This window comes from Pseudopodoces humilis, chromosome 1 (assembly GCF_049639895.1).
Source record: "Pseudopodoces humilis isolate 2021_Gansu_Grassland_sample_001 chromosome 1, ASM4963989v1, whole genome shotgun sequence".
Classification (NCBI taxonomy): Eukaryota; Metazoa; Chordata; class Aves; order Passeriformes; family Paridae; genus Pseudopodoces; species Pseudopodoces humilis.
The window spans coordinates 26104976-26118714 of record NC_142200.1 but is presented as its reverse complement, the minus strand read 5'-3'; the positions used below and the strand labels follow the sequence as shown (position 1 = coordinate 26118714).

The window sequence follows — 13739 nt, the reverse complement described above, 5'->3', positions numbered from 1 at the left end:
AAAGTGGGAAGTGAACACCAGATTGGGGTTGATAAGAACAGAAGGGAAATAAATGAGAGTGGTGCAGGCATGAAGGAACAGCAGACAGGCTATGTGGCTCCACTGGAACGTGAAACAACTGGACTACAGGTTTTTCTAGACTCTGAAGCGGAACTTAGAGGGGAAAAATCTGATAACAGGAAAACCATAGACAAAGTTTCATTTCTTGACCACAGAGAATACAACCACTGACTACTGCTGCCAGTTGTTTGAATGAAATGTTATTGCTAGGAAAAAAAATTCAGCACTACTGTATATCAAGGGAAGTGGAAGAGGTCATAGGTGATAGAGTTTTTCTTGTTAGGTTGTTTTGGTTTTATTTTGTTTTTTTTTTAACGTAAAGATGTTCTGGGTTGGTTTTGTTCTGGTTTTATGTAGCTTCCTGCATTAAAACTGAATTCAGTGAAAATGGGTAGTATTTATAAGTAAGGAAGCTTGCCTCTGAAGGTTGAGCTTCCTTAGGTATGTGGTGTTTTGCTTCTGATTACAGTATCACACAGATGTTTGGGGAGTGATTGCAGGGAGGAATTCAGTTTTTGCTTTGCATGGGTTTTGTTTGGTTGATGTCCCTGTTGTGAGGGCCATAGGTTTAGGGTGGGAACTGGAACAGTTCACAGATCTTTCCATAGAAAAGATGCTAGAATAATTTAACTGAAATGTGTTAGCAAAAAAGTAGGAGAATAAATAAATAAATAAATAAATAAGAAAAACATAAGTAGTTTAGTTCCATAGTTACTTAAGACTTGCCCAAGATTTTGTATGTGAAACTGAGAACCAGCCAGGATCTCATTGTAACTTGAGCTGAGAATTCCTAAGTGACACTGAAAAAATGTTCATGTGCTGGCTAACAAAATACTTCATTAATACAAATAATAGATCAGCTGTCTCTCAGCAGACTAAACTCAGTGTTCCTGTCAGATTTTTACCTTGCATGTAGCAGGACCAATCTGACATTATGTCCTGTGGCAAGTTTTAGCTGTTGATGTGAAAAATTTATTGTTTCTGCAACTACTTGTTAATGACCAATTTAGTTTATTCCTCCCTTGTTATCTGACTTGTTCTAATTTAAATGCCTATTAAGTTTGATGCTTTTATGTAGTTAATGTAATGCCTTGCCTGGAATGCTGTACAACATTCATGTGCTTACTGAAAGATACATGGAATCTGTTAGGGTTATTGGATCCTGGCTGCCTTTCTCTGTTTACTTTTTCTACTTGGCCTTTGGGTTGGAAGCTTATCATAGTGAATCATGATCCATGACTTAAGTTTCATGGCACTGTTAGGAGAAACATGCCAGCAAACCTCATTTCTGTTCCTTGATCCTGAGTAAATACATGGATAGAAGAGATGCCTCTTAACTGTGACAGCTGAAAGGCAGTCAGAATGGAATTCAGTCCCTATAGTTATTACAGGACAGACTTTCAGCTGTTTTTATGGGTTATCTCTAGGCCAGGTTGTTTATTGCCAAGCATTTAGTGCCTAATACAAAAGCTCCTGAGTGTATATGATTTTTCTGAGGCCTCTGCAAATACTATATGCAAATAATATAAAGCAAGAAATATTATAAAAATCACCTATCTGAACACTGAAATACCAGATTCTGGTATTATTTCAGATCAGCTGAGTTGAAAAAAATTAAAGTGGTGAAAAACATGTATTCATTTAACCTCAGCAAAAAGGTACTTTTACACTGTCATGTTGTGTAGGCTTCACCAATGTATGGTAATTTGTTAAACTACAGTAACTCAATGAGTATTTTGCTGTCAGACTGGAAAAGCAAATAAGGTCTGCTGAGGTTTCAGTTTGTTTGTTTTGATTTGTTTTATCTAAATTGTTTATAATAAGCATGGAATAATCTGTGATTTTTTTGAGTAAAGATGGGAGTTGTAGACAGTAAAGTAGGTATGAGGAGGGTAAATGCTGCGTACTGGTTGAGGCAAGGACTGTAAGAAAAATGTTACTAATAGGCAGCTAAAACCTGTGCTCTGAGGGTGTGTTCAAGATGTTCATAATTTCTAAACTTTGGAAAACATGATTTTGTAACATTATTTGGTCTGATAACTATTTTTCTATATTTAAGAAATATATAATACCATATATTATTCTGTGATTCTAATACAACACTGTTTATATTATTTTTCAAAGTTTGCATATATTTTGACCATTTTGCTAGTTACCTAAGGGGAATGGTGATAAACATCTGTATTTGATGGTTTTTATGTGTATACATGTTTTTTTTTCCTTAGAGAATGGTTTTTCTTGCTTTCCCATGAAGTACTGAACCCTATGTACTGCCTATTTGAATATGCTGGCAAGAGCAACTATTGCCTGCAGATAAATCCAGCATCAACAATCAATCCTGACCATCTTTCATATTTCTGTTTCATTGGGCGCTTTATTGCCATGGTAGGTTAGATTTTTAAGGTTTTGTATTTGCTGTAGCTATACATTTACTCCTGAACAGTATTTGTTTGTACAGTTATTAAAGGTTAATTAATCTCATAGAAATGGAAGGTTAAGGCATATAAATTTATTGAGCCAATTCCCTGAGAGTTAAGCCTCTTGCACACTCATGTTTCCTGGGAGAGTGATCAAAATTAATATGATGTTCGATATAATACTTTATTTTTATCAATTGGATGTGTGTACTTCATGCAAACTGTTGTCTGAGTGTCTGAATACTGATGCTCTGAAAAATGTGACTAATATTTTGTGAAAAAGGCTCCTCAGTTGGACTTGGTATACCTTAGTTTATTTGAAAAAATGAGTTAGAATGTTTTGCAGAGTACACTGGGCCTTAATTTAAATGTATATGCTTGGATATAAAAGTCAGATACTGAGGAGACCGCAAGCTGTCAGGGAGCTGATTCTCTGACATCCGATTTCTCTTAAACTGCAAGCTGATCAGGCATGTTGTATCATTTCTTCTTTACCACTGAGTCAGTCTTCTGTAGTGACTCCTATTCTGTCACATTTCTTTCCTTCCATGTAGTGATAAAGTCATCTTTCCACATAATCATCATGTCTACAGGTAGTCCTCAGCAACATCCCTCAACCTGGTGAACAGTGAAACCAAAAAGAGTAGATACAAGTGCATTTTCAAACTGAAGAGAATATTGCCTTGTGTTGTTCAGGCTTTTTGTACAAAATTAGAATAAATATAAACCAAGTGTAACATAAATGAAAAAACACTTCCAGACTTAAAATAAATTAGGTTTGGGTGGCTTCTTACTTCTGCTTTTCTTACAGATGCTTCTTAAGAAATGTATTTGATTATGAGAATAACGTCTCTGATTTCAAGAGTTTTATGGCTGAGTTCACAATTTTTGTGCTGTCATGAAAATTTACCTCATTGGGTTAACACTTTGAATAGGTTGCCACCTTTTTTCTTTATTTTAGATTCCTCAGTAAGTTACAGGGCCACTTAGCAGGAAGGTGTGGTAAAGCCAGTTAGGTGCTTGAACCAGTGTTTCTTTCAGTTGATGATTTTTGATATTGTGTGTAAGAAATGTTAACTTTAGGAAAGCTGTTTCGTAACAGTACAGATCATAGTAGAGAAGTTAATTTATTAATGTAATTAAAAGACAAACTTTCATTTCCTGAAGTATTTATGCATTTATATTTTAAATTCCCTAAGTGGGGCGAGAGAGAGACCCGTGTAATGCTGCCTGGTGTGGTCTGTTGCAAGGTTTGTGTGTATTCATAGTTTATACTGGACTGAGCTTTCTGCAGTGCTTCCTGGGATACCCTCTAGTGGCTTTAGATAGCTCAGGTAATAAAGCAACTGGGAAATGCAGTTGCAGTTTCTGTTCTTCTCACAGTTCTAAAATAGTAGTGAGATTTTTAGTTTTAAGTACTGAGGTAGCCACAGTTGTTTTCAACTGAAACAGGATTAAATATAAAGAATACACATCTAACTTTGTAATAAAAACCTGTTAAATGAAGCTGTCTGAGGCAACTTTTATATTTTGCTGTAAGATTATCATACACATCAAATAAGGTGATTTTAAGAGCTTAATTTTGCAAAATTAGAAAATCATGTGCCCAGATGCTGCGCTTCACATGGAATTTCTATCAGATCACCTTCCCATGAGAAGAATAGACTAGTTTATAAGTAAATAGATGTATAAATAAACAAATAAATAAATAAAGGCCTTTAAGAGAACCTCTTCAAGATCTTCTTAAGCAGAAGAAAATGCATGCTTAGACTAAGCCTAAAAGGGGGGAAATTAGGTGAGGAAAAAGGATGGAGCCTAGAGGAAATGGGCTGCTAATTGGCTCTTCTGCTCACAGAATTTCAGGTGAGAGGTAAGAGAAGCAATGAATGCCATACATGGCCTACGTTTAGGATGCTTTTTTTAAAAGAGGAATTTTAGTGAAGAAAGTGTACTTGATAAAGCTGAGGGGAAAAAAATGGTTTTCATGGTTATGGTTGTGCTTCATGAGCTGTCAAACACACTGAGTCAGTGTAGCGGTTAACACGCTGTGTTTGTGTGTGTGTGTGTGTGTGTGTGTGTGTAATGTTATGCTTCAGTACTAGAAATCAGCTTACACCCTATCTGCACGTGTGATGAGACAAGTGTGACCATGTTTTGGGTTTTGTTTTGGTTTTTCTTTTCAGTTTCTTGGAGAACTTAAGTCCTCAGTTCTGTTACTCACCTACAAAAAAATGTGATTCCCAAAGCTCGCTCTTTCAAGCTGCAGTAGCATTCTGTAAAGGATGATGTTGCTGGATGTATGTATGTAGTAAGAAATGGCAGTAATACTCAAGTAGGATCAAATATTCTGATCAAGTAGGATAAAATAACACCTGACAGTTAGTCTATTCACCTAATTAAGGGAAGAAAGGATGAAGTCCTTTTACAAAAGTTTCTTTTTAATCAAAGAATTTCTAAATTGTAATAACATATGCTTGGATGAATTTTGTCCATTTTTTTTTGCTTTCCATTTAATGCTTTGTTCTTAATAAATATGGCTTTATAAAGCTGCTTACAGCTATTTGGCACTTTTTATTATTTGAAGGAGAATGAAAAAAAAAAACCTTCAAGTCCAGAAATACTTCAATAATTCAGTAGTTCAATAAAAACTAAGCGTATTTTTCTGTTCAACAGGCATTGTTTCATGGGAAATTTATTGACACTGGTTTTTCTCTGCCTTTCTACAAACGAATGCTGAGCAAAAAGCTTACTATTAAAGACCTGGAATCTATTGATACTGAATTTTATAACTCCCTAATTTGGATAAGGTTTGTAGTTTATTTTTGTGTGTGTCTTTGATATTTTATGGATTTTTTTGTTTATATAGAATTAATTGCAATATTTTTTCTTTTCATCCAGGGATAATAACATTGAGGAGTGTAACTTGGAAATGTACTTCTGTGTGGATATGGAGCTCTTAGGAAAAGTAACCTCACATGAACTGAAATCAGGAGGTTCAAATATCTTGGTAACTGAGGAGAACAAAGAAGAATATATTGGGTAGGAAGGTGTAGATGCTGATAGAAGTGTTCCATGTTTCTCCTGTTGCTCTAGTCCTCTTTAAGATGGTGGTTTCTGTTGGTTTTGTTTTATTTTATTTTTACTTTTTCTTCACGTGTTACTGTGTAATTCTTGTGATTGTTACTGAAATGGTATCATGGTACATGTTGCTATCTTGATACACAATTTCTTGGTACAAAAGGAGACCATACGGAGAGAAGGTGACCTGTCATGCTTTTATATGTACAGTGAGAGAACAGGTGAAACTGTAATGAGAAAGCCTATTTTCAGTAACTTCAGGTAACAAATCCAGGTAGAGGGAAGATACCTGTTTGGAAGAAGATTCTAAAATTGTTTTGAACTTTGCTATAAATATGGAAACTGAAATTCAGAATGGTGTGTAATGTGCTATGATTTCAACTGTTTTTTAAAACTTTCTGCTACTCTTTTCTGCTTATTTCCTAATTTTATCGCTACCCTTCTTTTTCTGAACCTCTGTTTCTGATCTGTCTATTCAGTGATCCCAAAAGCAGATGTACACAGACCCTTTGCTGTGATACAGTGTATGTCCAGTGCTGCACATAAAGTTTCTACTTAAATTAGCAGTCTCCAGTTTCTCAGAGAAATAGTTTCTATACTACATAGATAAAGTAAGGTTAATAACAATATTTATTTTTAACTGTAATCGTAATCTAAGTTACATCATGCTACTTTACTATTATCTAAATTTGAAGATTTGTGATAATATAGTGTAGTAGTTTCCTTATAATTGATGGAATTGAACAGGTAAGAAGTGAAGCTTGAGGGATTCTTACCTGAGGGGAATATATACGCAATCCTATGTGTTTGAATTTCTTATGTTGAATGTGAATTGATGTTTAATTCATGTTTGGTTTTGTTCTATCTCAGGCTTATGGCAGAGTGGCGATTTTCTCGGGGAGTCAGAGAACAAACCAAAGCTTTTCTTGATGGTTTTAATGAAGTAGTTCCTCTACAATGGCTACATTATTTTGATGAAAAGGAACTGGAGGTGAGGGTTTTTATTCAGCATTTTTACCTTTTGCAAAGGTAATACTTACGGAGAGATTAAATGGATAGGTCAGCTTGAATCGCTCATCTGTACATGCTGCATTTGATAGCTTCTGGAACATGAAGAATTTATTAGGAGCAATGGGGTTAGATCATGATGAAAACTGAATCCATGTTTTGTGGTGTTCAGCATTAAAATGTATTTTTGAAAGTTTCTGTGAAAGTATATAAGATCACTGATGGATCTATGAGTCACAGACTTTTTCCCTTTGTGGTAGATGGATAGAATTACTGTGTAACAGATGACACAGAAGTTGATTGTAATGTATAGTGATTGCTTGGTATCAAATACACGATCTAAGACAGGTTCTAGAGATTTTATAATTAAAGACAGAAAATTAGAGGAACCAACAAGGCATGAAATGGAATTTTGCAGATCCTCAGTATGCAACCCAAGGGCAGGTAACAGGGATTGTTTGCATGCTCCACGTTTACTTAACAATCAGCCTGGCCTGTGTTCACTCTTGGGATTGTGATTTGGAATAGGGACAAAAGACTCTGTAGTGCTGTGCTCATTTATTTCTGTGTGACTTGCCAATGTTCCCTGTATATAATGAGCAGTTTTCTGAAATCTTAAGTTAAATAGGGAGGATTTTTTTTTATGAAAAGATTTTGCTCAGTCTTAGTGTTCAGTTTCGTAGAAGGCTTTGCCTTTAGAACTTTCAGCTTTCATTGCCTCTTGTAATGAATACTTTTCAGACTTCTTTTGCAGTATGTTTTATCTTTATTAGTAGTAGCAGTAGCAGCAATTTAATCATCATTGTTTTGGAGTATGAGGTGAAGATATAATGGAAAGGGTAATATCCTCCTTAGTGTTAAAATTCCTCTTATGGGAAAGGTAGTATATTTTATTATTGATCTGTTTAGTTGGAAGATACCGAGATTCTGATATTCAGTCTTTCAGACCACTTAAATATATACACAATTTTGGAGTAGCTCTGTAACCTTAAGATAAAGGAAAATCTAATTGTGTAGTAAAATAAAAAAAATTACCAATCCTTTTTTCAGAGCAAAAACTTCCATTTTTGTTACCATGTCTCATACAAAATAGAAAATACTCTTGATTTATGTGTTTAATATGAAGAAATCATTCTCTTTTCTAGGTTATGCTCTGTGGTATGCAAGAAGTTGATTTAGCAGACTGGCAGAGGAACACTGTTTATCGTCATTACACAAGGAACAGCAAGCAGATCATATGGTTCTGGCAGGTATGTTCATCAGTTACATTTCGGAATTCTGTAGGTTTTGTTTTGATTTGTAGCACAAATGATGTGGAGTGGAGGCTGTCCAAATGAAGGTTCTTACAGCTTCATTTCTTTTTTTCTTTGCAGAGAAGGAAAGAAGGATTACTGGTCTTTAGGGAGGATACTTTAGGGTGAGAAATGGCAGATAGATACACATATTACATATGGATGCTGGCTTATGAATATTTTCTTCTGTATCTTGTCCTTAGTGATTATTCAGTGAGGTATATTTTATTCTTAGTGATCTGCCTCCTAAATGTTCTTATATGTAGTACACCTGTGTATCTTCACTTTCCAGTACCAGAAGGGAGCCTACAAGAAGGATGGAGAGGGACTTTTTACAAGAGCATGTAGTGCCAGACAAGGGGACATGGATTCAAAAAGAGGGTAGCTTTAGGTTAGATGTTAGGAGGAAGTTCTTTGCTGTGAGGATGGGGAGGCACTGGAATAGATTGTCCAGAAAAGCTCTGGATGCCCCATCCCTGGATGTGTTCAAGGGCAGGATGCATGGAGCTCTGAGCAACCAGGTCTAGTAGAAAGTGTGCCTGCCATAGCAGAGGGGCTGAAACTAGATGATCTGTAAGGTCCCTTTCAACTCAAATCATTCTCATTCTGTGATCTAAAAATGTCACATAGTATTTATGATTATTTGTTACATTAACTGTTCCAGTCTAGCCAGTGCTAGTCTTCACTCACATTTTAATGAAGTTGACTAAGAAAAACCCTCAAACACTACTCAGGCTCTCAGTTTCTGTGATTTTCCTGAAGAGAAGTCAGACCTAGGGTCCTATCTTTTGAAAAACCACCATTTTAGAGATGCTTTTGACTAAGTTTCTCTGGGAAAGTGATGCAAATCAGTTATTTCCTATCTTATTTATAATGTAAGAACTGATGATGTATCTTTTTAAGATGCTTGGTACTGAAAGAATCTATAGCAGAACTTAAAGTATCAACATTTATATGCATATTTTTCTTAGTCTTGAAATACCCCAACTCTGTGGCTAGACTAGTCCTTTGTTTAATAACAATGGCAGTAGTCTTCATACAAAACATTAGCATGATTTATATTTTAGTTTAGAATAAAATAGGTAAGAATTCTTCTTATTTGCTGTTCCCAGCCTTTACATTATAATGGCTCCAGTGCATATAATCTGAAATCACCATTCTTTTCCCTCCACCCAATTTTGCTAAAATAAAGAAATGCAACCGAACAAGGTGGTGTATTTTAAAATGGAATTATAGTTTTTCAACCATCTCATGGGGTTTTTGTTTTTGTCCAGCTTTTTATTAAGTAATTTGAATTTCTGTGCCTAGTTTGTAAAAGAAACAGACAACGAGGTTCGCATGCGACTTCTGCAGTTTGTCACGGGCACTTGCAGATTACCACTGGGTGGATTTGCTGAACTAATGGGTAAGTAAAAGGTGACCAGAACTGCTTTTATATTGTCACTGTTTCATTTGCAAATGAACCATGCTGCAAGTGTACAGATAAGAGAAACTTCATGTTCATCACCTTGCATCTAGAAGGGATTTTTATATTGTAAATCTCATGAATATGTTTATAAGCTGTTTGGAAATTAGCTTGTTTCTGTCAGAAGCATGTTCATGTAACTAATGAACTCTGCTGTGTCCAAGTTGTGTCATATGTCACATATGTATCATGTATGCAAGGAACAGATTACACTTTTCAAAATCTTCTTTTCTAGGAAGTAATGGTCCTCAGAAATTCTGCATTGAAAAAGTTGGTAAGGAAACCTGGTTACCAAGAAGTCACACTTGGTGAGTTGTTATGTGTAAACTTTCTGTGCCTTTAGTAGTTTATCTCTTCCAGCCTTGCATTGGCCAAATCAAATTAAATCTAATTTGGATTAATTTTCTGTCTCCATCTTCAGCTTCATTTGATTGCCCTGACATGCCAGTATTGAAAACTTTCCTAGCTGCCCTCTTAAGTTTTGCAACTGACCTGAAGAGTTTGTCAGTGTCAGATCTATCAAAAGTATGAGAACATCCTTGTGTAGAACTGAAAGGTGTTTTCCAAATTATTTTAGAGAATATTAAGTAACTGAACAAGTCATGTTAGTAGTAGGCACATAGTTAGTAGATAAATTTATTGTGCAGTAACATTATAAAAGATAAAATGTATAGTCACAAGAAGAAGTAGCATGAAAGAAACGTCAGTAAATCTTCAAAACAAGGATGCTCAGCCAAGAATGCTGATACCTTCTCCCACCAGGCTTCAGATGGGCCATTATTGGCTTGGCATTCCTGTGCATACTTGAACTGGTGCATCAGGTACACAGATCAGTTTTTTATATTTTTTATAGCAAAATGGACACACTTTCCTTTAGCAACATGTGACAATGATAATCATCATACTTTTAAACTGCTACTGTCTTTCATTTTACATTTTCTTCACTGGATTTTGTTTTGAGTGATGTTTGCAAGAGATAACTGTAATTTATCTAGGATAATTTTGGGGAAGACATGAAATTATATGTTTTGGCAGAAGCCTTTTAGGGCAAAGTTTAGAGGGAATAAACACCAACCTATATCCAAGCATTTGTAGGAAGGAGGAAAGTTCAGCTTTTTTATGCTGTTGTTGAAATTTGGAGATGTATCAAACTAGGATTATATTAAACTTCATGCTGAAAATTTCCTTTTCTATGTATTACTATTATAAGTAATTATTATTCTAAGTATCATGTTTTTATGTGGTATTTTTTCTAAGTATTATAGTTCCCTGTATGTCGGACAGTCTTTAGTTTTTCACCATTCTGGCTTTTTATCTGGTAACAGACTCTTGTTTCTTAAAATATTCCTCTGAGACTTTGTTTTTACCTCTTGTAGAAATGCCAAGACAGTGAGATTGCGTTGATTGTTGTTTCTTTTTCTAATTGTTAAATCAGAACATTTATAACTTCTACTATTACAATTGAGTTCTGCATAGCTCTACATGGGATTTAGATAAACTTAACAAAATTCTGGTTTTTTTTCCTGCTCAGTTTTAATCGTTTGGATTTGCCACCATATAAAAGCTATGAACAACTAAAAGAGAAGTTGCTCTTTGCCATTGAAGAAACTGAGGGATTTGGACAAGAGTAGAAGTGACTTCTAGTCGAAATGGATACCTTGCATAATAAAAGGCCCAGCCAACTAAAATTGCACACTTAATTGTATATAAGCTTTTTGTTCTGTACAGTGATCTTTCTGGAACTCCAAAAGTTTAATTGTTCTCTGTTCTTCCACAAATATATGCAAAACAGTTCAGCCTTTTCTACTTTTATTTATTGCCCTTTCAAAAGACCAGAAAAACCCCTCCATAAATTTTGAAAGCAAACAAGAGACTTATTTAAAATATATATATATATATAAAAATATAAATATATATACTAATGGGCTCTAGTTTTATAGAGCTTTAAGTGTATGAAAAGTTGCAGCCATTTAAAAGGGCCTGGATTTGCTTTATCTTGGCTTTATCATTCAGAAAAATGTTTAAACTGCTCAGTGTTCTTTAAAGAAACATCTCCAAGTTTGTTTTACTGCATGGCTGTTCTAAAAGGTGTTAAAGGCTTAGGCCAAACGTATCCTAAATATGTAGAAAGATGCTGCTGGTATTTGAGACGACAGAATCTGTTCTTCTGTCATTTTTTTAAAATACATAAATAGCTGATATATCCCTCTCTACTGATGTAGCCAAGGTCACGAATAAAGCCTTTACTACTTGCACAGGAGTCATGTACAATGCGATGAATGTGATTTAACATTGAAAGGAACTGGTGCCACTGTTCTGACTTACTGCAGGAGCTGAACAGAGTATCTTAATTCATTTGAGCAGCATTGAAATTTGTTTACATAGTACCTTGGGTTATTACCATGAGGATGTTAGGTAATCTTCAAAGAAAAAATAATAAAAGAGAAAATATTACCTGTTCTCTTCTTGGTCTGGTGTCTCGCAGGCTTTTTTTTTTTTTTTATTTGGTTTTGTTTTGTTTATTTGGTTTCCCTTTTCAATCTGTGTCCTTTTTATAACTTTGTAGAATTATATTAATGTAAACTGAGCTGTAAGGGTATAAAAAAGGTAATGTGAATTTTGCTGCTTTCTGTGTTCTTGTTCAGTTTCAGATACTGGATCTAGTAAACTCAAATAAAATCGAAGTTACGCTTTGCACAGATAAAAATATTATTTAGTATTAAATAATCTCATTTCTTTAATGTTCTTACTGAAATTTAGATGTACTTGAATGAAGTACAGTCTAAAACCTGTCATCCTTTTATGTAGGTCAGGTTTGTCCTAAATGCACAGTAATATAAAAGCATTTCAAAATTAGTTTTATTGGCATATATTTGCTGATCTGCAAAGACGTGTTTAAAAAAATACTAAAATTTAACACCATATTCATGTGAATTATATTAAACGCTACTTTTAGCAAACTGTGCTTCCTTATTATAGAGTAAAAACGTGTTTTAAATCAGCATTTGTAATATGCTTTAAATATTACCTGTAAATTCCATGACATTTAAATTACACAGAATTTTGTACACACATGAAAATGATTTTAGAATACGATTCAACACACTTGTGTTAACATGTCATATTGCACTGTTAAAAGTGTACATGCAGAAAAAATTAGCTGTATTTGTTCATGTATCTTTCCAATGCAGCAGCTGAATTCTGCCAAAAATTTATTTTTCTACATATTGGATTGTCTCAAGGCTTTGTATTCAATATGCACAGCTGACACTGGGAGCTGTACCTGTAGAGAGCTCTGGTCACAGCAGTGGTGCAGTGGGCTCAAACAGACTGCTGTCTTATGTGAACTTTTCTGTAAAAGCTTCAAAAATTTCCACCACTTTGAGGGTTTTTCATACACCACCAAGTATCTTCTGCAAAACCATTTTTATATAACACTAAATTCATTTGAAGTGCAAATCCACTTAAATTATCACTAATGCTGGTTAGAATGGAGGAAGTTTAAGAAAACAAACCGAGGTCAAAGGCCAGGCACCAGGAGTGTGTGTCACTTGCCTAAAAGACAAGGAGGGTTAAATGTCACAGTTAATGAGTTTGCACTAATGAATGACTTGGTGACCCACTACCAACTGCTGAATTTTGTGAATCTGTGAGTAACTGAACAAAATAAAAAAGACAGCACATCACAAGAATGTAGTTGTTTTATTGTTTGATAACGTTAGCTGTCTTATACTTGCAGTGTTTTTTCCTGGGGGTAAGGATTAGTAAGCATGAAAAAACCAAAGCCAGTAGCTTTCTATCCACGTGTATGATCTGTGAATTGGTGTCAAGGGCCTGACTGAAAGAATGGCTCTGGAGGAAAAGAAAGCAAAAATAATATACCTGTGTGCACATGTGTACAGTACTTTGATTTTCTGGGAATTTCAGTAAGACTATGTTGTAATTTTTTCTTTTCCCACTTGAATTCTCCATATTTCACCTATCTTTGGGGGGAGTGAATATGACAGCAAAAAGAGGGAAGGCAGCAATGGTTGGAGATCCCGACCAGGGAACCAGGGAAGTAATACTGCTTGGAGGAGCCATTGTGTAGTTCATGGGTTTTGTTGTTTCCTTTCTTCCTGCAACTCGGCTTTTCACTACATACTCCACAGCTTTTAGTACCTGGATAGTCTTCCTTTGGCAACAGCAGAAAAGGCATGTAAAGAAAGGTGCCACAAAACTACTAGAAGCAACTACACAAATGTTTTTATAGAATATGAATGCAGAAAATTCTCTCTCAAACACTCCCATCATCCACCCTGAGACTCTGTGACACAGAGGACTTCATTATGATGCTTTACTAATAGAAATAATTACTTTATGGTAATTGATTAGACCCTGTTTTAAATGTGGTTTTGCAGCATCAGGCTTTAATTCAAG

At 35.0% G+C, this 13739-nt stretch overlaps 1 protein-coding gene across 3 annotated transcripts in view; it reads left to right on the top strand.

Moving 5' to 3' along the window:
- The window catches only part of WWP1 (WW domain containing E3 ubiquitin protein ligase 1), a 58050-nt gene extending 46023 nt beyond the window's left edge, over positions 1 to 12027 (top strand). For all 3 annotated transcript variants that reach the window (XM_014256184.2, XM_088051213.1, XM_005517048.3), the window contains 8 exons: positions 2286 to 2445; positions 5151 to 5284; positions 5376 to 5516; positions 6426 to 6546; positions 7709 to 7813; positions 9164 to 9260; positions 9556 to 9628; positions 10852 to 12027. In XM_014256184.2, coding sequence (XP_014111659.2) covers positions 2286 to 2445; positions 5151 to 5284; positions 5376 to 5516; positions 6426 to 6546; positions 7709 to 7813; positions 9164 to 9260; positions 9556 to 9628; positions 10852 to 10951 — 931 coding nt within the window. In that variant the 3' untranslated portion in view covers positions 10952 to 12027. The remainder of the gene's footprint in view (positions 1 to 2285; positions 2446 to 5150; positions 5285 to 5375; positions 5517 to 6425; positions 6547 to 7708; positions 7814 to 9163; positions 9261 to 9555; positions 9629 to 10851) is intronic.
- The last annotated feature ends 1712 nt before the right edge of the window (positions 12028 to 13739 follow it).